This window comes from Lynx rufus, unplaced genomic scaffold, assembly GCF_022079265.1.
Source record: "Lynx rufus isolate CCGP_SWC_20201006 ecotype Redwood Valley unplaced genomic scaffold, mLynRuf1.p SCAF_6, whole genome shotgun sequence".
NCBI classification, from domain to species: domain Eukaryota; kingdom Metazoa; phylum Chordata; class Mammalia; order Carnivora; family Felidae; genus Lynx; species Lynx rufus.
In genome coordinates, this window is record NW_025814878.1 from 14,583,988 (window position 1) to 14,608,032 (window position 24,045).

The following is a 24,045-nucleotide window of genomic DNA, read 5'->3' on the forward strand; positions in this document are numbered from 1 at the left end:
AGTGCAGTTCCAGAGGAAAGTGAGACTCAAGTGGTTTGGGAATTGGCTACCCGTAGAAATAAGTTTGTACTTCTAGTTTGTCATCTTTTGGATGAGTCACTAAAACAAGGGTTGCTGAAGATGTAGGCTTTTTTGTAGTTGATATTTTACCCCACACAGGTTTTCCAAAAAATGTGAAAAAAACATTAGGTGGCTTTGACACAACTATCTAAATTTCCAGGAGCTTTTACAAAAATAATCAGAAGATATGGTACCACGACTTCCTCCATTTTCAGGCAGCAACAACGACGGGCTAGAACTAAGTAAAAACTTAGTAACGTGCTTCTTTGATTCCAACAACTCCCTTTGAGCCCAATTGTTGTTACTAGCATGCCATTTAGCTGTAGGCATTCAACTTTGCTACTAGTGCAATTGAACAGAGAATGCGGTATGAGCACTGGATCGTGAACTCATTTGTGGGCAAATTTAAAGTGGTTTCTCCCAGATATCTAACACATCTGAAATTGCTTTGAATAATGTGAAATTTATACATAGACATTAAAGATCACCTCCAAAATGCGAGGTTAGCTTCACAAAATTACATTTATATTTGTTGACAATTGATTAAGATTACTTCTTCGCTACCCCCACTTGAGTGAAGGCTACCTGCTTATCTGCTCGTGTACCATCTAGTTCCATCTAGTGGTAGCTGACTGAAATATAAATGCAACACCTTGGAGGCACTCAACAGCCTTCCTGGAAATAGAATTATTTATGTGTTCCTTTATTTGGACAATGGGCATACATTCTGTATGCTAGGAATTATATTAATAAACCTAATTATAATAACTGAAATTATGAACCATTGAAGTGCACATGGTAAATAATTTCAATAACGTCCTAGAGTGAGTCCTGTGGCATATAGGAACACTACCTGGGTCTTCTACATTTTCCAACATTCCATGCTTCCTTGGTTCAAATTCCCTTGATTATTTACATAAAACTGCAAGGTTGATTTGGGGTTATGAATACTATCCTTGGCAGGCTCTTTCTAAATTACCATATAATTGCATGTTAATTGTCATATTCTTTATCCTTGAAAGAAACTTATATAGAAATTATAATTACAGCTATTAGATTCTAAACTCTGGCAATTAGGTGATTCAAACCGGCTCTTTCCCTCTTACGATTCCTTAGGAGCATATCACAAAAGAGGAATGGTATTTCCCACCGCAGTCCCAGCTGGGAATTCTGATTGTCCCATGATTTCACAGCTGCAAATCAGCCCCCACCCTCTTACACTTGTCTCTGGCCAATGATGCTTTCTTTAATTAGTACATGACTTAACTTCAGTCCTGACTTATCTGTTGCCTTGGTCCCTGGGCTACCTGAGTGTGGGCTGGTCTAACTGGGAAATAACACCTTCTTGTACATTGATGTTATTTGCCCGACATTGAACAAAGGGAAGAACGATTCGTCTGGCTGTTGAATTTGCTTTATCAACTGAATTTGCATCCTCTGGCAACTTCTCTCTCTTATAATTTAGTCTGGTGTCTAGGCTTTGTTCTTCTATTTGTGGTGTTATTATATTCTTATAGTTCTTTTATCTCCCCCATCCTGAGAATGGCCTCTAGAAAAAATCACGAGGCTGCACCAGTTTGCATTCCCACCAACAGTGCGAGAGGGTTCCCGTTTCTCCACATCCTCTCCAGCATCTATAGTCTCCCGATTCGTTCATTTTAGCCACTCCGACTGGCATGAGGTGATCATTGGGTGTTGTATGGAAACCAATTTGACATTAAATTTCATATGTAAAAAAAAAAGAAAAGAAAAAACCACCAGGCGCTGTGCTTCATCTAAGCCAGTGTGAAACAGCCTGCAGACTGTGGTTTAAGGAGCTGTAGAGCCCTCCTTTTTTTGAGGCAGTATGTAGGTCAAGCCTACTCAATTGTAAAACATTAAAATGCACGTGATAGGGGGTGGGTGGCTCAGTTGGTTGAGTGTTCAACTTTGGCTCAGGTCATGATGTCACGGTTTGTGGGTGCGAGCTCTGCATCGGGGTCACTGCTGTCAGCCTAAAGCACACTTCAGACCCTCTATCCCTCTCTCTCTGTCCCTCTCCTGCTCTCTCTCTCCTTCTCTCTCTCTCTCTCTCTCTCAAAAATAAATAAACATTTTAAATAGATAAATAAACATTAAAATACATGTGATAGATAATTTCAGCAATGTCCTATAGCAAGACCTCTTTTTTTACTTTAAATTTCCAGGGTCCCTTTCACTCCCCTGGGTGATTAAGCCACATAGATAATAGCTTTGCTGTAGAAGTCTATGCCAACTACATGTATACTAGAGAGGAGAGCATAGTCGAGGAAACCTGTGATTCCTGGCATTTCTCTCTGCTGGCCCCTGAAGTTTTAGATAAATTTCCTTGAAAGAAAACTTAGAGAAAGTTACCTGAGGGGTTAGAACATAGGACAGAAAATGAAAGTGGGGATAGGATGAAATGACAGAAGTACATATTTGGTTTTTGAAGTAGCAAATATTCATTAAGTGTCTACATTATGCATGGTAGGATATTGGACACTGAGGGGAGATATAAAAACAACGCAAAACATGTTTCCAGGGGCTCGAGATGATCTACAAGCTGACATTTATTTGTGAAACAGTTAACAACGGCATGAGGCACAAGTCAAAGTGCTGAAAATAAATGGTATGTGCTACAGAAGTCTCTCATCGAGGACATGGGGTGAGAGCCTAAGAGCGAAGAAGTTCAGGCACTATCCTTACATGGGCACAGGTGACTTAGAATTGGGCTATGTATGGTATTTGGTGGAGAAAAGAAGAAACTAATCAGGCTAGAATGATTTTCTCTGAGCAACTGAAGGCAGGAGTTGAGACTTTAGCCATGGACACTAGTCTTTATAGATATCTGAATAGACACATAACACAGAAACACTGGAGGAGGAAAGACGAGTTAGGGAACAGCAAATTTGCCTAGGATGATAACTAGGAATGAATGGGAAAGACAGGAAGAAAGGATTTTTCTTTTTTTTTTTTTTGGTTGCCTGGACATGGAAAATTACTGAGATGGAAGGGGCAAAGAAGACTGAAGTTTACAGCCTGAATGACTCAGCTTGTGGGGGTGACCCAGTCAGTATCAGTTAGATGATTTAGTAAAGGGGAAAGCCCCAGAATTTTAACAAGTACAATCATGGAGTCATGAGGTGGTTTTGTTTTTGTTTTTTTTTAAGATTTTTTTTATTTTTAGAGACAGAGAATGTGAGCTGGGAAGGGGCAAAAGGTGAGAGAGAGAGAAAGAGAGAATCTTAAGCAGGTTCCACACTCAACACAGAGTCCAACACGGGGCTTGATTCCACAACCCTAGGGTCATGAGTTGGGCTGAAATCAAGAGTCCGACACTCAATTGACTGAGCTACCTAGGTGCCACAGAATCATGAGGTTTTAAAGCTAGAAAGGGCATCTATTCTAGCCCCTTCATTTTGCAAGAAAGCAACTGAGGCAAAGGGCATTGACTTGACTCAATCCAGGATAGCAAACAGGGCAGCATAAGAATGTAGCCACATCTGTATCTTCTCTTACCAGGTCATCCTGTCTGTTCCACTATCCTTTCTGTCCAGTTCTCTGTCTCTTCAACTTTGGACTGAGGACCAGAGTCCATCTGCAGCCAAATATGACCAAATAAGAAAAAAACAGACTGAATTTTTTATTTTTTTTAAATTTTTTTTTAATGTTTGTTTATTTTTGAGACAGAGAGAGACAGAGCATGAATGGGGGAGGGGCAGAGAGAGAGGGAGACACAGAATCTGAAGCAGGCTCCAGGCTCTGAGCCATCAGCCCAGAGTCTGATGCGGGGCTCGAACTCACGGAGGGCGAGATCGTGACCTGAGCTGAAGTCGGACGCTCAACCGACTGAGCCACCCAGGCGCCCCAGACTGAATTTTTTAAAACGCTAAATTTATTCATTTAAAGAACTGACCTTTACTCTGTGACTGTGTCCGGGCTAATGGTCATTTATGAAATGAGGAATTGACACAAGTGGTGCAATTTTTACTGTCTTAGCATAGTAAAAATCTACTAATCAGGGTGCCCGGGTGGCTCAGTGTGTTAAGGGTCTGACTCTTGCTTTTGCTCAGGTCATAATCTCACAGTTCTGGGTTCAGCCTCACTTTGGACTCTGTGCTGACAGCACAGAACCTGCTTGGGATTCTCTGCCTCTGCTCTCTCTCTCTCTCAAGAACAAATAAATATTTTTTAAAAAGCTAGTAATCTAGGGGCGCCTGGGTGGCTCAGTCAGTTAAGCATCTGACTTCAGCTCAGGTCACGATCTCGCCCTCCGTGAGTTCGAGCCCCACGTCAGGCTCTGGGCTGATGGCTCAGAGCCTGGGGCCTGCTTCCGATTCTGTGTCTCCCTCTCTCCCTGCCCCTCCCCCGTTCATGCTCTGTCTTTCTCTGTCTCAAAAATAAAAAATAAAAAATAAAAAAGCTAGTAATCTAAGTTCTTTCTTCATTTTTTTTTATAGTGCCCTTTAAAATCTAAGTCTGAGAGTCACTTCTCCGCAGGAGGGCAAATTGGGAGTGATCTATATTTTCCAAGACATACCCAGTTGGGGGTAAAAATGTAGCCACAAAAAGCATTACAAAACAGTGTTTTCAGGTCCCTGCCCCCACCCAGGAGGCCAGGATTAGAGCCATTTTCTCTTTATCACAGTTCTCTTGCGCTGGGAGTGGGCAGGAGCCCACGGAATGGACACAGGTGTACGGGTGAGGGAATGAGAGGTACCCCCACCCCCAACCCAGGATTCTGAATCCGTTTCCTGGCCTAGACCAAGGCTTAGTGGTAGTACCGGGATAATGAACCCCAATTCTTTGATATGGCCATCTGATATTTCTTCAATCCGCAATCATTTGTAAAGTCTCCAGCAGAAGTGGCTTCAAGGCATCCTTCCAGCTAGATTGTCACTTTTCCATGCAGACAACCTTGCTGCTGTGGTCTGTGTGTGTAGAATGCCTCTGTCCCTTAAGAAATAGACCTGCCTGGGCTCCAGTGAAGCTTCGCAACGCCTGAATCCTGGGCTGAGCTCAGTCCCGGGGTAGGTGGAACATTACAAGGGTCACTAAGCTACAGGACTCAGGTGCACTGAGTTAGCAGGCACAAAGGTTTGCGGCAGCATCTTCAAAGATTCAGCGAGAGCTGCTCGCTTCTTCCTGAATATGACGTAAAGGGCAAGAGCACCGCACCGAGAATTAAGGGATCCGGCAGCTTATCCTACAATGTAGGGAGGGAAACAAGACACCGTACTTGGGCCTGCTTCCTCAATTCCAACAGTACAGGTCTAGGATTCCCTGCAGGAATACAAGATTCCAAAGTCCAACAGGATTTGAACTAGCACCGTCACGGCGGAGCCACGTAGGGCCCAGTGGGAATCCCCTGGCTGGGCGCTCGAAGCCCAGTACTGCAGAGACTCTCCTCCCCCGCTACGCGTGGAGCATCAGTGGGCGTTGTGCGCGTCCCCGTCGGACTCAGCGTGCGCGTCCCCGCCGGGCTCAGCGTGCGCGTCTCCGCCGGGACTGCAGCCGCCGCCGAGGCCGGGCCCGGTCGGGTGGGCGGGGCCAAGCGGAGCGGGGCGGGGCGCGCGAGGAGGGCTGCCGCCAGGGGAGGAGGCGGAGGAGCTGGAGGAGAGGAGAAAAGGCGGCGGCCCGGCGGGGCTGAGAGGCCCGGAGAAGGAGGACTGCACGGGGGGTGTGGGGCGCCGAGCGGCCGGGACCGCGCGGGGCAGCCGGGCACGGCGGCCTCGGCAGCCAGGGCCTGGGCCGCGGTTCGGCCGCGCGGGGCGGTGAGTGTCGGGAGGCCGGCGGGGGAGGCCGGCGCGGCGCGGGCTGCGCGGAGGACGGAGGCGGCGGCCGGGCAGTGCGAGGCCCGCGGCCGGGGCGGCGGCGGCCTCGGGGGGCGGCGGGCCGGGCCTGGGCGGAGTAAACACGGCCCGCGCCGGCCCCGCGGGTCCCCGGCCGGCCTGGCCTGGCGCGCCCACTGGGCGTCCGCGGCGTGGGCGTCCGCGCAGGTCGTCCTGCCCGGCCCGCGGGGGAGGCAGGCGGTCAGCAATGGCGACCCACGCGCGAGCCGCGACCCCCGTGTCACCTGGCTGGCGTGTCCGTCCGTGTGCCGGGGAGGGAGGGGTGAAGCGGGGGGTGAACTTGGGAAGCCCTCCGAACCTTGAAAACCCGGCTTCTCTTTCCTTTTGCCGTTGGGAAACTTGGGTTGTTTGGGGACAGACGGGTTAAAGGAAGATTGGGAGGCATTATTTACTGTCTTCACGGGATGAGTGAAGTTGGTAACTTTTCCATTCATGGTAGTGAGCGGATCTTAGCCTTAGCCTCTGAGAGCCCTTATTAAAGAGAAACTTCCTGATTTTCTGGATCTGAGGGGTATGACCATTTCCAAGTTATTTGTGTCCTGTCCGTGGAACAGTGCTTGGAAGGAGGCCACGGAGTGCACGTTGAATTCAAAGTAACCTCCTTTGAGTATGTTTTTAACGTGTGTATTTGGGAGGATAGAGACAGACGGGCAGAACAGTGTGTTGTTTACCATGGTTCTTGCACTCCGTTCCCCCTCTCTTGTTTTTCTTTCTGAGCTCTGTCGTAAGTCCCAGATAAAAGATGGTTGGGAAGGAATTGACCTTTTATTCCGTAATTACTTTGTTGACTCTGATCCAAGAGGAAGCTATTTATGGGCATTCTGATATCCGTGTAGATTAACTTAAAACTCTTTAAATACAAACTTCCCAAACTTTTTAAACTTAATTTTATTTATTACTATTATTTTTTTTTGCTGTATTTCAATACTGTGTTGTATCCTTTAGAGACCTAGTAAGTTACATGAGCAGATTTTTGCCTTTGCTCATATTTGCTAAGGTTTTACAAAGTAGCACTCCAGTTTTCGACGCAGCAAAGGGAAAAGAATAGCATAAAATGTATGTTTAGGATTTTTCTAAGGGTTTAATTTTTCAGTATGCAGTTTTCGCTGAATCACTGTTCTTTATGCTTAGTCACTGTTTCTTAGTCCAGAAGACTAATTGAGGATAACATGGTGTTTTGGCAACTTTTACATTGCCAACTTGTTTTTACCTAGTACTTTAATGCAGTGACATAAGCTTTTTTTGTGGTTCTGGACTTGTTAGCGGGTGGAGTTCTGTGAGTGTTACCAGAGAGCTGAAGTTTCTGGTATAGGCAAACTTTTATGCATTCCAAGTGTGCTAGGTGTTTAATTTCAACCCAGTATTTCTCCCTGTCTACCATTGGAGACTTTTAAAAAATACAAAGTATCCTAATACAATACCTATGAAAGAGTGGTAATACTTTGAGATAATGTATATAGTTAGAGGGGTACTTTAAGGTCACCACATATGCGTGTTTACTCTTTGATCTAGTATATTACAGAAATGTGACTTTCAGTGGGGTAAGCCCTGTGCTATTTTGTATGATTTTGGATACATCTTTTAACTGAGTTCCTATGCCTGTTTCATTAAAAGGAGATTGTATTTGTAGAATTCTTTGACAAAGTCTTCAATGAAAAGGCTATGTAAAATATTTAACTTCAATTTCAGTTTGATGAACTATGCGAGATGAACTATGAACTATGTTCAGTTTGATTGAACTTTGTGAGAACTATGTGAACCATTAGACTAATGGTTTTTATGCTGTAGGCAGTTAGATAATTACAGACCTACCCCAATTAAAACCCAGTCCAGAAATCTTTTATAAAAAGGATAGGTCTTGTTGTGTGTGTGTGGATAATGTTAACATAGGTTGTTTCCTCATACGGTTGCTTTTGGCAAGCTTTATAATTATAAATGACTTGATATAAAACATTATTTTACATTAAGCTTTGTGTATGTAAATGTGGCTGTTGTGTAAAGTGAAGTACATCTTTTTCTGAGGAATACATTGTATCCTGTTGGGCACATATAATTATAACTAACCTTTATAGAGTTCCAGGTTGTTTTAACAATAGAGTAATAGCCTCAAGGTCACAAAGCTGAGATTCCTTAGAAGCCCATTCCCCTCTGCCATGATGCTCATTTCAGTAAGCTGAGTACCACCATTTGGGTGGATTATTTTTATCTGAGTATCTGCTCAAATAGGTCTGGTCTGAGTATTAAGTATTTGTTAATATTATTTTAATTTAAGTCTGTAATAGTTTCATTTGCTTATTTAGTGGAGAACATTGCAAGCAGTTAGAACTTCACTTTGGAATAAACTACTCATGACCATATTTAGACTAGAAGATACATGTTTTGATTATATCAAAAGGGGAATAGTTAAAAATTTGAAAAGAAATTCCACATAATTAGGTCATGATTCTATAAATAAAAAGGCCGAACCAAAATCGAATACAAAGAATGTATACAGTGTAACCCATTTAGCCATTTTGGACTCATCAGGAGGGCATGTGCTTTGAGTTGGAAGTTTAATGATAGAGGATTTTAAATCTTGCCTAGTCACTGCCACCCCCCCCTCCTGCTCCTTTTTAAACCAGTGAAATAAGATGTCCAACTGAGGTTATAGATTTATTATGGTCTTTAATACTGATTGCGCTTGATCTGCAAATCACCCAGCAGGTGTTTCTATTTAATATTACTTGTACAGTTAATTGTATTACTATGACCAGTGCCTCCAACTGTAGCATGAGACTTGCTTGGAGCCGCTTATAACTGATTGCTAAATGTCAGATTTCAGTTGTAGACTTGCTTGTGTTAACTAATTGAACATGTCTGTCTGTTGTTCCTTTTCAGCCTTACATTGAAACATTTTATTGTTTAAGTGGAATTCTGTTTCATCTAGTACCATAGTAGCTGTAACATTAAGCAGTAGGCTGATGCCACTCCTTTTTGGAGCTTCTTAACCATATAGCTACTCAGGCTCGTGCACATGTGCACACACCTCCACCTCTCTCTGCTTTTCTTTTTGAAATCGCACAGAGTCGATTAGGGAGTTAAAATAGTGGGACAATATACAGGCAAACATTTACGCCTGTACCTTTTATGACTATTATTTTTTAAGATTTTAAAATAATGAGAGGTTGAAATCAACTTTCTTTGACTTCTTTTTCCCTTTGATTTGCTTTTTTCATAGTCAGTTTACTCTGTATATAATGCTTGGAACATATAACTTAGGTCCTCAGTAAATGTTTGAGCATTACTGACTTATTATAGCTGGTACAGTGAGGTAATTTTGGCTCAGTCTGATTGTCTAATACTAGGTCTGTAAGGTTGTATTTTTTTGTGAAGTATGTAGACTCCCATGACATCAGGAATCTCATTTTGTTTTGGAATCCATTTGGCTCTTTCTTGTAGTATAATTCTTTCATTTATTCATGTTTCTAAAATAAGTGAAGCTCCAATTAGGCACAGTCTGGAATAAGGGAACACAAGAATGGATGAGACAGAGATGGTTCTATCTCCTTCAGGAAGCTTGAAGTTTTCCTGTGCGGGTAGTTATTAAAGGATAACGATTTACTTAAAGAATTGCGACTGGTATTACCAAGGAAGAATGCAGAGTGTCCTGAGCCCACAGCATAATGTGAGATCCATACCTTGTCTTTGGTGTGTGGAAAGTAACATTTATGCTGCGACCTAAGATTCGAGGCGGGAGTTGGAGGGGAGGTGTGCGTGTGTGCATGGGTCTTGCCAGCAGGGACATACGTAGCAACAAGCTGCGTTGAGTGCTTAGGGCGACTTGACTTAGTGTTGTAACGTCATGCTAACTTGCAATGTTGTATTTATTTATCTCCTTACTTACTTTGATGAATTTGGAAAAATAAAGAAATGGGTTTTTGAGGGCAGTTATTTTTATGTCTAGAAATAGCCTTAAATGACAAGGCCTCATTTCACTGTATGGGAAAATGGCATGTCTTAAAAACTATTTTTATGGATTGCTTGTCAGTCAGAGAGTACGAGTTGGCCAAGAATTTCTGTTGGAGAAAATTGACACTATTGTAAAGCATTTAATCATTTACAAACATTTTGTAGTCTAATGAGACTTTTCCCAGTCATTCAATTTTAAGTGTAAATTAAAAGAGATGTTATATAGAATGTTAAGATTCTTTTTAAAGAGAGTTTAAGAAAACTTAATACTGAGTTTTCAATTAAGCTTATCTTTAATTTGAAGGCTCAGTTTTAGCAACTTGTTTTCTACTGAGTCTGCTGTGTCACTGTTCAACTGATAAGTCAGGGACGGATGCTTTAAACCCACTTCACAGGATTTATTTATTTTTTTTTTTTTTAATTTTTTTTTTTCAACGTTTTTTATTTTTATTTTTGGGACAGAGAGAGACAGAGCATGAGTTGGGGAGGGGCAGAGAGAGAGGGAGACACAGAATCAGAAACAGGCTCCAGGCTCTGAGCCATCAGCCCAGAGCCTGACGCGGGGCTCGAACTCACGGACCGCGAGATCGTGACCTGACTGAAGTCGGACGCTTAACCGACTGCGCCACCCAGGCGCCCCCCACTTCACAGGATTTATGACCAATTATAAAATACTTTATGGAGGTATATTTAATTTGGTGATGATCTTGATTAGAAAAAGAATGGATCTGGAAGTTTAAAATTTTTAAGCTGAGAATTCTACCCCAGAATACACTTTGGGTATTATCTAGTGCATTTTCTTAACTTATTTTTGAATATATTCACTTGTAAAATGGAATTAAACGTGATTCCTACTTTATATGGCCGTTTTGAGAATTGTTAAATTTGTATTCTTGTTCCGTAAGTTTATACTGAGTATTACAAATGTAGGTTATTTTAAAAGTAGTTTTAAACACTTACATTCAAAGTGAAGTTATGTGCTATTGTAATTACAAAGGACCAAAAAGACTTTCTTGACCACAGGGGTGACTAAGTGTTGGAATAAACTACAAGCAAAGTTGTGTAATCTCCATTCCTCAAATAACATCTTAAAATTGGATCACCAGTTACTGAAGTGTACTGCCTATTTTCTTAAGCTTTTATGAGTAAACATGTCTGTTGTTGTCCATGTGCATTGATCAGATACAGACGTAAATCCTAGCTCTGCAACTTACTAGGTGGATGACCTTGGGCGAGTCACTTAAACCTTTTTGAACCTCAGTTTCCTCTGGGTTGTTGTGAGTATTAAGGGACATTACATGAAATGATATACATCAGGGATAAAATTGGTACATAATTAGTGTTTTTTTTTCCTTCGAAGTCTACTTCAGTAAATAAATATTGTAGACTCATTGCTGTGGATGCTTTTGTTTCTTTTTATTTTTTTAAAAACATTTTTCTTATTCCGAGGGGAGTAGTGTGGAACAAACTATTGTGAAGCTTGAGAGCCCTTCTACATCTTCCTTTCAAAGTTGTCGCTGTTTTGCATTTAACTTAGTTGTTTGTAGCAGTTGCTATTTTAGAATTAAGTGATGTTTTTGAGATGTGTTCTGCCTGTGTGGTCATGTGATGTGCACATAACATAAAGTGTTTCTACAAGTTATGAGAGCAGTGGTCACTTCTTTAGAACTGCGTGTATTTTTAGGTTCTCTCTTGGTAACAGTCAAGCTTATAACCCCTCAGCACGTGAGAAGAACTCAGTCTTATTGCAAAATAAGAAAGCTACAGCTGTTTTCACAATCTAATCACTCAGTAAAATTTGTCTTAATTCTTACTAACATTTCTCTTTGAACCTCTGCTCAATTTACAAATGTTTGTCACCATTAGTCTTGTCATTTCTTCTATTATGACTCTGTGAGCATGTGTGTGTTTAACATACAGGTTCTGTCTTAACGTAAAACTTATGGGGATAAACATGCAGAAGTATTTAACTCATAATTTGTAATTTTTAAACACAATTTAAAGATACAGTTTTCTTGTTAAATGTGTGCTTTGGTTTTTACCCTCCAGGCATCAGTAAGTGCCATAATACCAACTCAGAAATTTTTCCACTTAATCAAGAGCTCTGTCAGTATTAGGTAGACTTTTGTTATTGTTTGGCAAAAATCAACCCTGGACTGGAGAAAAATAAAAAGCAAATTTGGGAGTAGTTAGTTTACATTAGCCACCTGGAACCCAGGTAGAATTTATGGAAAAATATGTCAGAGAGCTAATAATCTTTTATGCCCTGAATAGGCTAAGAATCGACTTCTTACCCAGAAAATTATTATCTATTACAATGTAATTTAATTTGGGAAATGTTGAGATGGGTTGCTTGTGCATGTAGAAGTAGAGATGTATAATAAGCAATCGGCTGTACAGATCTAAAGTTTGGAAGAGGGGTCCGGGCAAGTGGTATAGATTAGTTTTCAGCATATGGGTGGTAATTGAAGCTTTTGAGAAATTGAGAGCACCCAAGGGGAATGTATAGAATGAGCAAGAAATGACATGCTCCCTGAAGAAGAGAAATATTTTAGAAGAAAAGATTAAAGAATAATCAAAGAGATGGGGGCAGGGGGGCGCACGAAATCAGGGAAATGTGACATCTTGAAAACTATAGGAAAGATAAATATGTCAAAAGGGAGGGAATAGTCAGCATAATAAAGGAAATGGCCAAGGAAGGTGAGGTCTGGAAAAAATGCCCTTTGGATTTAGCATTGAGGATCTCAGAGCCATTTTAATGACTGGTGGTAAAAATAAAGACTGATTAGAGGGCAGAAGAGTACATGGGAGAGTTGAAGGTTTGTTTTTGTTTTCTTCCCTTCTGAAAGCTTGACTAGGAAAAAAGAATAGTAGTAGAAGGAGGATATTGTTTTATTATTTAGGTTTTTAAAGATGAAATAGTTTTTTAAGTTTTTACTGCTCATAGGAACAAGTCAATAAAGATGTTGAAGATTAGAGGAAAAAAATACAGTGCATCGTGTCAGTAATTATATCAGTATATTGTGCTGATGTTTTCTCTTATTTTTGTATAAAATTTTTCTTGATAAAGGCAGGGAAGACCATTAGGTATCTGTAAACCCCTCCTAATGTTTTATAGGTACTATTTCTTTGCTCAGATCCTCAGTGACTTCCTATTACTTAAAGTCTGACCTCCTGAGAGTAGCATATAGCGCAGTCTTAATGATTTGCTTTATTTCTACTATCCTGCCTCATCTCCCACAGCTATGTAGTGTTTCACCTTATGATCCAGCAACACTAGGAAACTTCAAGTTCCCTGAATATGTTTTGCCAATTCTTACTTTTCTGTATTTACATGTCATTACTTCAACATTGAATACTTCCCTACCTTTCCAAGTCTCCCCTCCTATGCTTAAGATTTCCCGTCTTTCAAGACTACTGTGAATTCTCTAGCCCCTACCATGCTGATAATTACGTTCTCCGTGTTACCATTCTATTTCTGTCAAATCGGTCACATAATGATGTGACATGATTTTTACTGTTGTGTCTCTGACCTGCTGTAGTTCATTGAGAGGAGGCACCACGTCTTACTAATAATCTTTATATTGCCACACCAAACACAGTGCCTGGTGCATACTAGTTAAACAATAAATAGATGTTTGATGAATGAATGGAAACTGTGACCCTCAGAAGTAAGTGATTTGCCCATAACCACCAACTGAACTGGAACTTAGGTTTTGTGGGTAAATTCCCTCTGTGTTCTAATTAAGGCTCACTATGGTGATCACTATGTAGAAGGAGTGATCAATAGACGAAATCCTAAATGAATTCATATATTTAGAGGGAATAAAACAAAAGCTTCTAATACTTTTAGTTAAGTATATTCATGAAATTCAGATCATTCCTTTTTAAGAAATGATGAGATTTCTGCAGTCTGGGTGCTTCAGAATCAGTCTTAAAAAAATAAAAGCTAAAACATTCCTGGAATTTAGAAGTTAGACATGCATTCATTTGTTATTGGCATCAATTTATATACTACACAGTATACTAGAATTCAAGTATTATATTTTGAAACACTTGACCTCTTTAGGCATATTGTTTTATGATGTATGAAAATGAACTGCGGTTCTTTGAAGTGCTTAAGTTGTTTCAAGACGGACTGATTGTATGTAAAGTAAACTTGTTAAATATGTTTATTTTATGTATTTCATCTTGTAGTAAGTCAGTACACCTTTATGACTTGATTTATATTATTCAACAATTTTTAAAAATCGACCACTTTTTGCCTAACTTCTTATCTTTTTTCCATCTCAACAACTAGAGCTGGACTGGCCATTATGGAGGAGGAGCTGCAGCATTCACACTGTGTGACTTGTGTCAGTAGACGGTGTATGATCAGACCGGAGCCTGGGATTTCCTGTGACTTGATTGGTTGTCCACTGGTTTGTGGAGCAGTTTTCCATTCTTGTAAAGCTGATGAGCATCGACTTTTATGTCCATTTGAACGAGTGCCTTGCTTAAATAGTGATTTCGGATGTCCGTTTACAATGGCTCGAAATAAAGTTGCTGAACATCTGGAAATGTGTCCTGCAAGTGTGGTGTGCTGTACTATGGAGTGGAACCGATGGCCAGTTAGTTACGCAGATCGGAAATCGTATGAAAATCTAAGCAGAGATGTCGATGAAGTGGCACAATTAGATATGGCCTTGGCCCTTCAAGACCAAAGGATGCTCTTAGAGTCTCTCAAAGTAGCCACCATGATGTCAAAAGCAACTGATAAAGTGGCAGAACCTAGAGAACAAATCTCAGTTAAATCAAGTGTCCCGGAAATACCACATACTAATGGTTTGGTATCTGTTGATGAAGAATCTTATGGTGCACTTTATCAAGCTACTGTAGAAACAACCAGAAGTTTGGCTGCTGCCTTAGATATCCTGAATACCGCCACAAGAGACATTGGCATGTTAAGTACAAGTCTTTGTGCTTCCCCAAATGAAGTGAATGAAGAGCAAAATGCCAGAGAAAGCTTGCAGAATAGACACTTGAAAGACCAGGACCATCTTTATGAGGAGGAGATAGGAGCAGTAGGTGGAATTGATCATAATGACGCAAGTCTGAATTTCCAGTCTGAACAAAATGGCTCAAGTGATTTATTGTATGACTCGAACACCAGTTCTTATGGCACTTCTGCTCTTTGTAATGGCTTTTCTTTGGAAAATATATGTACACAGGCCATAGACCAAAGTCAGAAATTACATGGTGATTCAAAACAAAGTAACTTAACAAATGGAGAATGTATAGCATCAGATGGCACTTCAGATCCTTCCAGTTCACTTTCAGTAGCAGCACAACTTAATGCTTTGCCTAATGGCACAGTTCAGCACATCCTCATGCCAGATGGTGAGGATGAAGGAGAATTGTGTTGGAGAAAAGTAGACTTAGGGGACTTGAGGAATGTGGATGTCTTATCTTTCAGTCATCCTCCTTCATTCAAATTTCTTTCTAATTCATGTTGGTCCAAACCAAAAGAAGATAAAGCAGTAGATACATCAGATTTGGAAGTTGCAGAAGATCCAATGGGCCTCCAAGGAATAGATCTAATCACAGCAGCATTACTGTTTTGTCTAGGAGATTCTCCAGGTGGGAGGGGTATATCTGATAGTCGCATGGTTGATGTATATCACATTGATTTTGGGACTCAGACTTTTTCACTTCCATCTGCAATATTAGCTACAAATACAATGGTTGGGGAGATAGCTTCAGCTTCTGCTTGTGATCATGCCAATCCACAGCTTTCAAATCCAAGTCCTTTTCAGACACTTGGGCTGGATTTAGTATTGGAATGTGTCGCTAGGTATCAACCCAAGCAGCGTTCAATGTTTACATTTGTTTGTGGACAGTTATTTAGAAGAAAAGAATTTTCTTCCCATTTTAAGAATGTGCATGGTGACATTCATGCTGGACTCAATGGCTGGATGGAACAGAGGTGTCCTTTAGCATATTATGGTTGTACCTACTCTCAGCGTAGATTTTGTCCATCAACCCAAGGAGCAAAGATTATACATGACCGCCATTTGAGGTCATTTGGAGTTCAGCCTTGTGTATCTACAGTTTTAGTGGAGCCTGCTAGAAACTGTGTGTTGGGATTACATAGTGACCATCTAAGTAGTCTTCCTTTTGAGGTCCTACAACATATTGCAGGCTTTCTTGATGGCTTCAGTTTATGCCAGCTCTCTTGTGTATCCAAGTTAATGAGGGATGTATGTGGCAGCCTGCTTCAGTCGCGTGGAATGGTCATACTGCAGTGGGGGAAAAAGAAGTATCCAGAAGGAAATTCATCATGGCAAATAAAAGAAAAGGTTAGTTTAATCTCAACTGTATCATCTCCTTAATTGACATATGGTAGACACTTAATGTTGCACAATTAATAAAATTAAGATCTTGTTGAAAAATTGACCATTCTTCAATCTGACAGACTTTTAAACATAATGATAGTTAATAGAAAACTAGGCTAGAATTGTTTGTCATAATCACATATTTACTGCAGACATCCCAGTATTGGGTTCTAATTTGGCATTCTGATGTGTAAGAGGCCACTTGTGTTTTTTTAGTTGAGCAGTTCTGTCCTTATTCAGTTCTTCCGTAACAACTCCTTTTGAATCCATGTTAACCACCTTCTATTTTGAGTTCCATCTGAAACATTTTCACTATAGGACAATGAAGGAAGCGAGGACAAGGTTTTTCACTGCTTACAATTGGCAGTTTCTCTCCATTCCTAGCAATTTCTTTCTTAGAATTTGGTTATTTCAGGTAGAACTTAAATAGGGAGAGATGAAAAAAGTTACAAGTGCTTCTATTAGTAAGTGATCAGTGGAGTATTTAGGGGGATAGAGAGCATAAATGGATAGATGTGGAAATGTGTTAGGTTGAAGTGAGGTAAGAGTAGGGTAGTTGGACTTGATACTAGGGGTGGGGGCTCTGGATGTAGGACTGTACAAGAGAGTGTTGCATATTGGAGACTTGTGCTGGGGATTGAGGCCGACCTGGGAACGAATCCTGGCTCCACCATTTTCTCTTGTGAAAAGTCTACTTTCGTCCACCATCTTTTTATCTTTATAATTTTTTAATTATTTTTTTAAAGTAATTTTTATGCCTATCATGGGGCTCAAACTCACAACGTTGAGATCAAGAGTCGCATGCTCTACCGACTGAGCCACCCTGGGGCCCCTACTTTTGCCCACTTTCTGAGGTACCATCTAAGAGAAACTAGAAGGCATTACAAGTATCTTCTATTGCAGATTTTCATTTTAGAACATTTATAATGTGACATTTTGCATTTTATGAAGTGGAAGAATCTTCACCTTGGTTGCACAGGTTTCAAATCTCTAGCTACTTTGTTCTTATCACCCTTAGGTTTTCTCTGACTTTTATTCATTTGCTCCAGTTTTTCAGAATAGAATTCTACATCTTTTGTGCTCTCGTGAAGCTTTGACCAACAAATGAATACACTATTTTATCATTTTTTTCCCAAATGGGAATTCTAGTGGCAGAAGGTTTCATACTTGCTGTGTACCTGCATACACATACAGGTGACGTGGTGTCTTTCTCCCATTCGGGATGGGATACTCTGAGTGTGGTCTCTTTTTGTCCTTGCTCATTAGTATTGACCTATGAGGTAACATACTTTCTGGGAATTCTGTTCCTGCAGAAAATCTCATCTACTCTTGGAGTTTAAATTGCCATCATTTATGCAGAGTATTCCCACATCTGTATCCTGGCTGCTTTCTCCTGAACTCTAGACTGTACAAGCATCTCCTGGACATTTCCACTTGACTGTCTCACAGGGCCATCAAACTCAGCATGTCCAACCTACTCTACATCTACATCTCTATCCCCCCTGATCTCAGCAGGTGGCCTTATCATCTATCAGATTGCCTAAACTAGGAGTTTGGGAGGTAGGGTTGACTTCTTTTCCCCCCCTTTATTTCTACGTCTATGTAATCACAAAGTCTTCCTGAGTCTCCCTTTTTCATACCACTCCGGTTTGTTTTATTGTTTCCACTGCCATTTCCTTAGCTCTGTCCCCTTCGGCTCTCTCTTGCTTACCGCAAGAGAGCCTAACTGGGTTTCTGTTCCTAATTGGGTCCTTCTCCAGCATATTCTCTCCATAAGGACTAGAGTGAGAAATATTTTCTTGTTTTAAGTATATTTTTTAATGTTTCATTGTTAGAGAGAGAGAGGTGGGGGGGGAAGGGCAGAGGGGGGTGGACAGAAGATCCAAATTGGGCTCTGAGCTGACAGGTTGACAGGAGCAAGTCCAGTGTGGGGATCAAACTCACAAATGGCGAGATCATGACCTGAGCTGAAGTCAGACGCTCAATCGGCTGAGCCACCCAGGCACCTTAGAAATATATATGTATTTTTTCAAATGTTTATTAATTTTTGAGAGAGAGAGTGAGAGACAGCATGAGCAGGGCGCGAGGGCAGGTTGAGAGGGAGACACAGGACCCGAAGCAGGCTCAGGCTCTGAGCTGTCAGCACAGAGCCCGACGTGGGGCTCGAACTCACGGTGACATCATGACTTGATCTGTCTCTCTGCCCCTCCCCTGCTCACAGTCTGTCTCTCAAAAATGAATAAACATTAAAAAAAATTTTTTTAAAAACAAGATACTTTGGGGCACCTGGGTGGCTCAGTCAGTTGAGTGTCTGACTTTGGCTCAGGTCATGATCTCACCATTCGTGAGTCAAGCCCTGCATCAGGCTCTGTGCTGAATGTCCAGAGCCTGGAGCCTGCTTCGGATTCTGTGTCCCCCTCTCTCTCTGCCCCTCCCCTGCTCATGTTCTGTCTTTCTGTGTCTCTCAAAAATAAATCAACATTGAGAAAAAATTTAAAAAACAAAAAAACTTCCATGTTTGTTTATTGTTCCAGGATAGAGAAAGATTCCTTAATGAAACATTTAAGACTTTTTTATAATCTCAAATTATAAGATTCATATTATAAATCTTATGTCTTCAGTTTCCTCTTGTTCTTATATTCCACCTATGTTGATTTACTTAACAGTTTCCTGATGTTTTCTTTCTTGTGTTCTTCACTTACAGACTTCGAGTATGTTGTCCCTAACACAATACCTACATTTGAACATTTGCAATATGGCTGACAGTATGCTAATAAGCATTTTACTTCTGTTAATTTATTTAATCTACTGTCCCTATTTTATGGATGAAGAAACTGAAGTTTAGAGAAGTAACTTGTCCAACTAATTGATGCATTCAGACCTAGGGAACCTGTCTCTGGAACTTGCGTTCTTCATCTTCTCACTATATTTCCTCCTTACTCTACAGATCTTACTTCCTCAGGAAAGCCTTCTGGAATCCCCACCCTTCAGGGAGGTGCGCTGCTCTGTGTTCGTGTGGCGCCTGGTTATGTTCCCCTACTAGAGCACTCTGCTGTTTTGTAATTCACTGATGAATTGTCAGGTTTTTTTCATCAGACTGTAAGTTCCTTGAGAAGTGAGACTCTGGGAACTAAAATATCTACTGCCTAGCACAGCACCGCCATATAGCAGGCACTAATGTACTTGAGGAATACTTTTGAAAGAACAGTTGCCCCATGACTAAGAAACCTTGTCATCAGGAGGTGGGAATCCAGTTTTTCCTGAGTTTGTTTCACCAGACTCTTAATTAATTGTGTGGAAGTAGGGAGGCTGTCTGCCACCATTGAATCTTAAACGAATTTGTTCTGCTGAAGTTTAACAAAACTCCTAATTCTTCCTCTAGTTTCATAGCTATAGGGGATTGTAAGGGATGCTGATGACATTTGTAATGTCTGTTGGTAGCTGCTCTCTCAGACTCATAGGAAATAACTCCATGCAGGAGGAATGGTTGGTATAACCCCAAGGGATACAGGGAGTAAGTACCCTCTGTGCTGAACAGCGGTGACCTCTATTGCCAGCTGACAACTAAGTGTTCCCACAGAATTTGAAGGCATCTGGCCACCCTGGAAGACATTGCCCTCCTTACCTGAGAAGCTCTAATGAGTGAGTGCTGAGGTCTTTTCTGAAATCTGCTACTTTCTAGAGTTATCTGCTGTTTATATTGTATTCAGTGTTCTTTCACATGTGCCTGTTGATGAGCTTAGCTAGAATGCCTAGGCCTGATCTGTCCCATTCATGCTTGTTACCTGAGTCTGTCCTCCATTCTTGCTTGTCACCTATGTTCAGGTAGCTTTATATTTAGAACTGTAAAGATGAGAAGGGGTCACAACTGTCATTGCTAGACCAATAAGGTAACATTGTTCAGGGCTTGGAGCTGTTGAGTGAGCAAAAGGGGAAGTAGCCCATATTTTTGCCAATAGACACATGAATAGGGATAGCAAGTGGATATTTTGCCTAGAAATGCATTTTACAATGATCTGGAATAAAATTTGACTCATTTTACAAAAGCTTTTTTATGTAAATTTTTTAGAAACATTTTGAATAAATTGAAGTACCTGTATTCATGAATATTACGAAGTACCTTGGGTACTTCTAAATAGTGTATTTTTTGGCATACTTCATATATGTAACAGGAATGGGAGAAACACTTGGGGAAAAAAATGATAATGTGTGTTGTCAGCATCTGCAGACTCTGAATAGTTCTCTGTGGCCAATTGGATAGGATGAAAGAATGTACAATATGTTATTTTAGGAAGTAGCTCTGAATTAACAACGTTATGATTTTTTAAAAATTGCTTAATAAGTCTAGTTGGATGTAGTTTTTAATGTTGAGTTTTTTCTTTTATTATTTTTGGTTACTGCATTTATTGAGATCATGATGTCATAGAAGTGATTTACAGGTATTTGATAAACAGATTTGCTCCAAATGGATTTACTCATTTACAGTTTTGTAGCTAACTGCTTGAAACATTATATTGGCTATTTCTCTAACAGTACAAATGTCTGCAGTTGGACCAAGAAGTGTATTTTGATACTTGTAAATTGACTTGTTTAAATCTGAAGTAGAATTTTCTTTTAGGTATGGCGATTCAGTACTGCATTTTGTTCTGTAAATGAATGGAAATTTGCTGACATCCTAAGCATGGCTGACCACTTGAAGAAATGCAGTTACAATGTTGTAGAGAAACGGGAGGAAGCAATCCCACTGCCGTGTATGTGTGTGACACGAGAACTCACTAAAGAAGGACGTTCACTTCGCTCAGTTTTAAAACCTGTACTTTAGAGACTGTAACTCCACTTGCACATACATGCAAGCACCTAGTATAATTAGTTTGTCATATGTGACACTTTATTGTATTAAAGATTACAACTAGCTAAATTTATTGCCACTATGTATATAATGTTTTGAAGTGACATATATTTTTATAAAGTCCTGTTTAGTTGGAAAAAAGTTGCCTTAATGTTTGAAATGTGTGAAATTTTTGGAACTTGCTGGACAGGGTGATTTAATTTTTAGCTACGTAATTTTCAGAACTAGTATTTTTAATGGTGTGCATATTTTGGTTTTTAAATTTTTTGCTTCTTAAACTAACAAGATCCTGACCAAACAATTTATTCCTCATGTTTTCTGTGGGTTATAACCCATGCATTCAAAAAGCAAAACTTTGAATCAAATTTTTTCAGCATTTGTTTTTCAGATGAAAACATTCAGTTGCTTAAGGACTGCCATAAGATCATTATAAGATTTTTATTTTCTAGTGCTCCCCGTATACAATTGTTGATACACAGATGATCTTTAATATATATTTAGGTAATATTTAAAATCATGACAGATGTTTGGTAATGCATTTATCATGTTTTAAAAAGACTCACAAAAATATTTTCACCTTATATATTTGCAGCTCTCATACAGAGAATGACCATATGCAACTTTTCGTTTTTGTTAGACACCGCATCCAAAGACTCATGGCAGTGTGTTTTATGACAGGTTAAAGTGAAAACAAAAAGCCTGTGAATTTATTTTAATTTGAAACTGTTCATCATATTCTGCATTTGCTAGGTTTCTGATATTTGGAGAGAAGAAAATATACCTCATTTAAAGTTTGGGTTGGGCACATTGTGTGGATAAATTTCAAATATTCAGAATGCAAAGGGCTTAACTAAGCATTTAAAATTTTGCCTTTTTATAAATCACAACTATATTGTTTTAAGACGTTTAACAATGTGAAATTCGGTGTCTTTGTAAGATGACAATCATGAAATGGAGAAACCTATCTTGGTTGACAATCTCTTTAAAACATTTCCAAGTTTATTTCCCGTAGACTTCTCTACCAAAATAGTAAGAATTGCATCTTTGTGTAAAGATCAAGGTATAACAGAAAAATACTCAAAGTCTTATTGTTGAGGTACTTTATTATAGTTTTCAAATTGATATACACCATAATTCACCTGATGTTAATTAATCAGTTTAAAAAAATGAATATATGTATTCAGTCAGTATTTAGAAATAAATTGCAAAGATGGGGACATATACTTAAATAATTTGTTTTAAGTAACTCCTGGCATTTAGTAGTCTGAAATGGTGACAAGTTACTTTGCTATAAAACATCAAACTTCTTTTCTGTTTTCTTACATTTGTCCCTGAGAATGCTCTATTGTTATTAGGGTCTTGACTACCATATATGGCAGTCAGACTGGGCAGAGGTGTTCCTTGGGCAGTAGCAAAAAAACTCTCAACTACTTAAGACTTCTTTTGGTTGGATCACATCCTTATTACAGTTGGAAATATAGCATTGAAGGCTAATCAGTTGTTTTGCCTCACCTGTCATTTTAATTAATAGAATAATTATTTCTCCATGTTGAAACTTCAACTGTGAGATTGAATTCTATACTATTTCTGTGAAAAAAGTCAGAAATATGATGTCAAATACTGTAAAATATAACTCTGCCTTTTAAAGTTTTGCTGAAGAATGTGTCTGGTTAGGATAGCACAAACATTAACTTTTTGTTTTATGGTTGTGCTTGTTTGGTTTTTAAGTTTAGACTTTTTGTTTCCACACTGGATCATGAGATATTTAACAGTTTTCCACCTTATATTTCTTTTACACATCTTTGGCTGTTTTCTTTTTTGTTTGTTATGCCACCATATGATTTTGTTAAAATGTTTTCTTTGTGCAGCATTTGTTCAAATTCTAATAAAATTAATATTTTCCCTTTATGTGGCTCAGTAACTTAAAAAGCAAAACTTTCTTTGAAATAAACTTTTAATACTTGTTTGAGAAATTCCAAACACAGTGTTTCTAATAAGTGTACGTTTTGTGCATGTTGTAAAAGTTTGTTGATTATCATTGCTCACCCTTGTTTTACTGGTGGGCATTTTTTTTTTTTTTTTAATATGGAAAACTCATTGACTTTCTGTGCCTTTTCAGTGTCTTCCTGAAATTAGTCTCATCTAGGGGTATTGAAAGGCTGAAGAGTTTCTGGCTATATTGTTTTTCTAAAACTTGTAATGGGAACAATCTATCTAGGTGTTTAAGCGTGAAAAGGTTTGTGTGTCAGTTGTCATTTGAGAGTCTGTTGATTTCTTAGTTTTTTCTGACCAAGATAAAGGGCAGGTGTCAGGATGGAAGGAAATACCTGTATTAAATTTTATCTGCTGCCTCCTTCCCTAGAACTGCATGTCTCTGTTTTTCTCATTCTCTCTCTATCTTTTCTGTCTCTGTAATTGCCTTTTGAGACTCACAGGTCACTCAACAGTAGGGGTTCCTAGGATCATCTGGGAATTTGTTAGAAATGCGGATTCTTGGGTCTCTCTGTAGACTTAATCAGAAACTCTATGAAGGAAACAGCAGTCTGCTTTAACAAAAGCCTTCAGGTGATTCTGATGCACTGTAAGTCTGAGAACTTAGAGAAGAGCCTGGGACATGCCAGCTATTCTCCTGAATGATGTACTATTGGAGTCGGTATGTTTGAGTATATACACGTGTGTAATCCAAAATTGAGAGTAATGGTAATTTGTTATTAATGGTTAAATTAAGTGATGTATGTTGTGTCAATCTTATAGCTGTATGACAAAATACATTGGGTGCCATGGTGGTTGGACATTTTTTTAAAAAACTAGGACTTACTAGTGTTTCAGTTTTACTAGTGTTATTACTAGTATTTCACTTGTGTTTCTTCTGTTCAAAGTAAATTGCAGTGCAACTTACAGTTCATTAGCATTAACCTTTAGCCTTGTCATCATCCATTCTTGTTTAGTGGTTGCAGAGTCA

The 24,045-nt window shown here is 39.7% G+C and overlaps 1 protein-coding gene across 4 annotated transcripts; it reads left to right on the forward strand.

Annotated features, from left to right (window-relative positions):
• Positions 1-5,680: 5,680 nt before the first annotated feature.
• FBXO30 (F-box protein 30) lies at positions 5,681-22,951 on the forward strand. 4 transcript variants are annotated; one of them, XM_047101741.1, is made up of 3 exons: positions 5,681-5,834; positions 14,161-16,198; positions 20,853-22,951. In XM_047101741.1, the coding sequence occupies exons 2-3, from the start codon at positions 14,177-14,179 to the stop codon at positions 21,054-21,056; spliced, it is 2,226 nt and encodes a 741-aa protein (XP_046957697.1). In that variant the 5' UTR covers positions 5,681-5,834; positions 14,161-14,176; the 3' UTR covers positions 21,057-22,951. The 4 variants fall into 4 exon arrangements, with proteins under 4 accessions (XP_046957697.1, XP_046957699.1, XP_046957698.1 ...); XM_047101743.1 differs by lacking the exon at positions 5,681-5,834 and adding an exon at positions 6,129-6,147; XM_047101742.1 differs by lacking the exon at positions 5,681-5,834 and adding an exon at positions 6,169-6,519.
• The last annotated feature ends 1,094 nt before the right edge of the window (positions 22,952-24,045 follow it).

Excerpts from the sequence above, each read along its gene's own strand:
- FBXO30 (XM_047101741.1), top strand. The coding sequence starts at position 14,177 with ATGGAGGAGGAGCTGCAGCATTCACACTGTGTGACTTGTGTCAGTAGA. Across the intron at positions 16,199-20,852 it reads CATGGCAAATAAAAGAAAAG|GTATGGCGATTCAGTACTGC; the intron begins GTTAGTTTAATC and ends ATTTTCTTTTAG.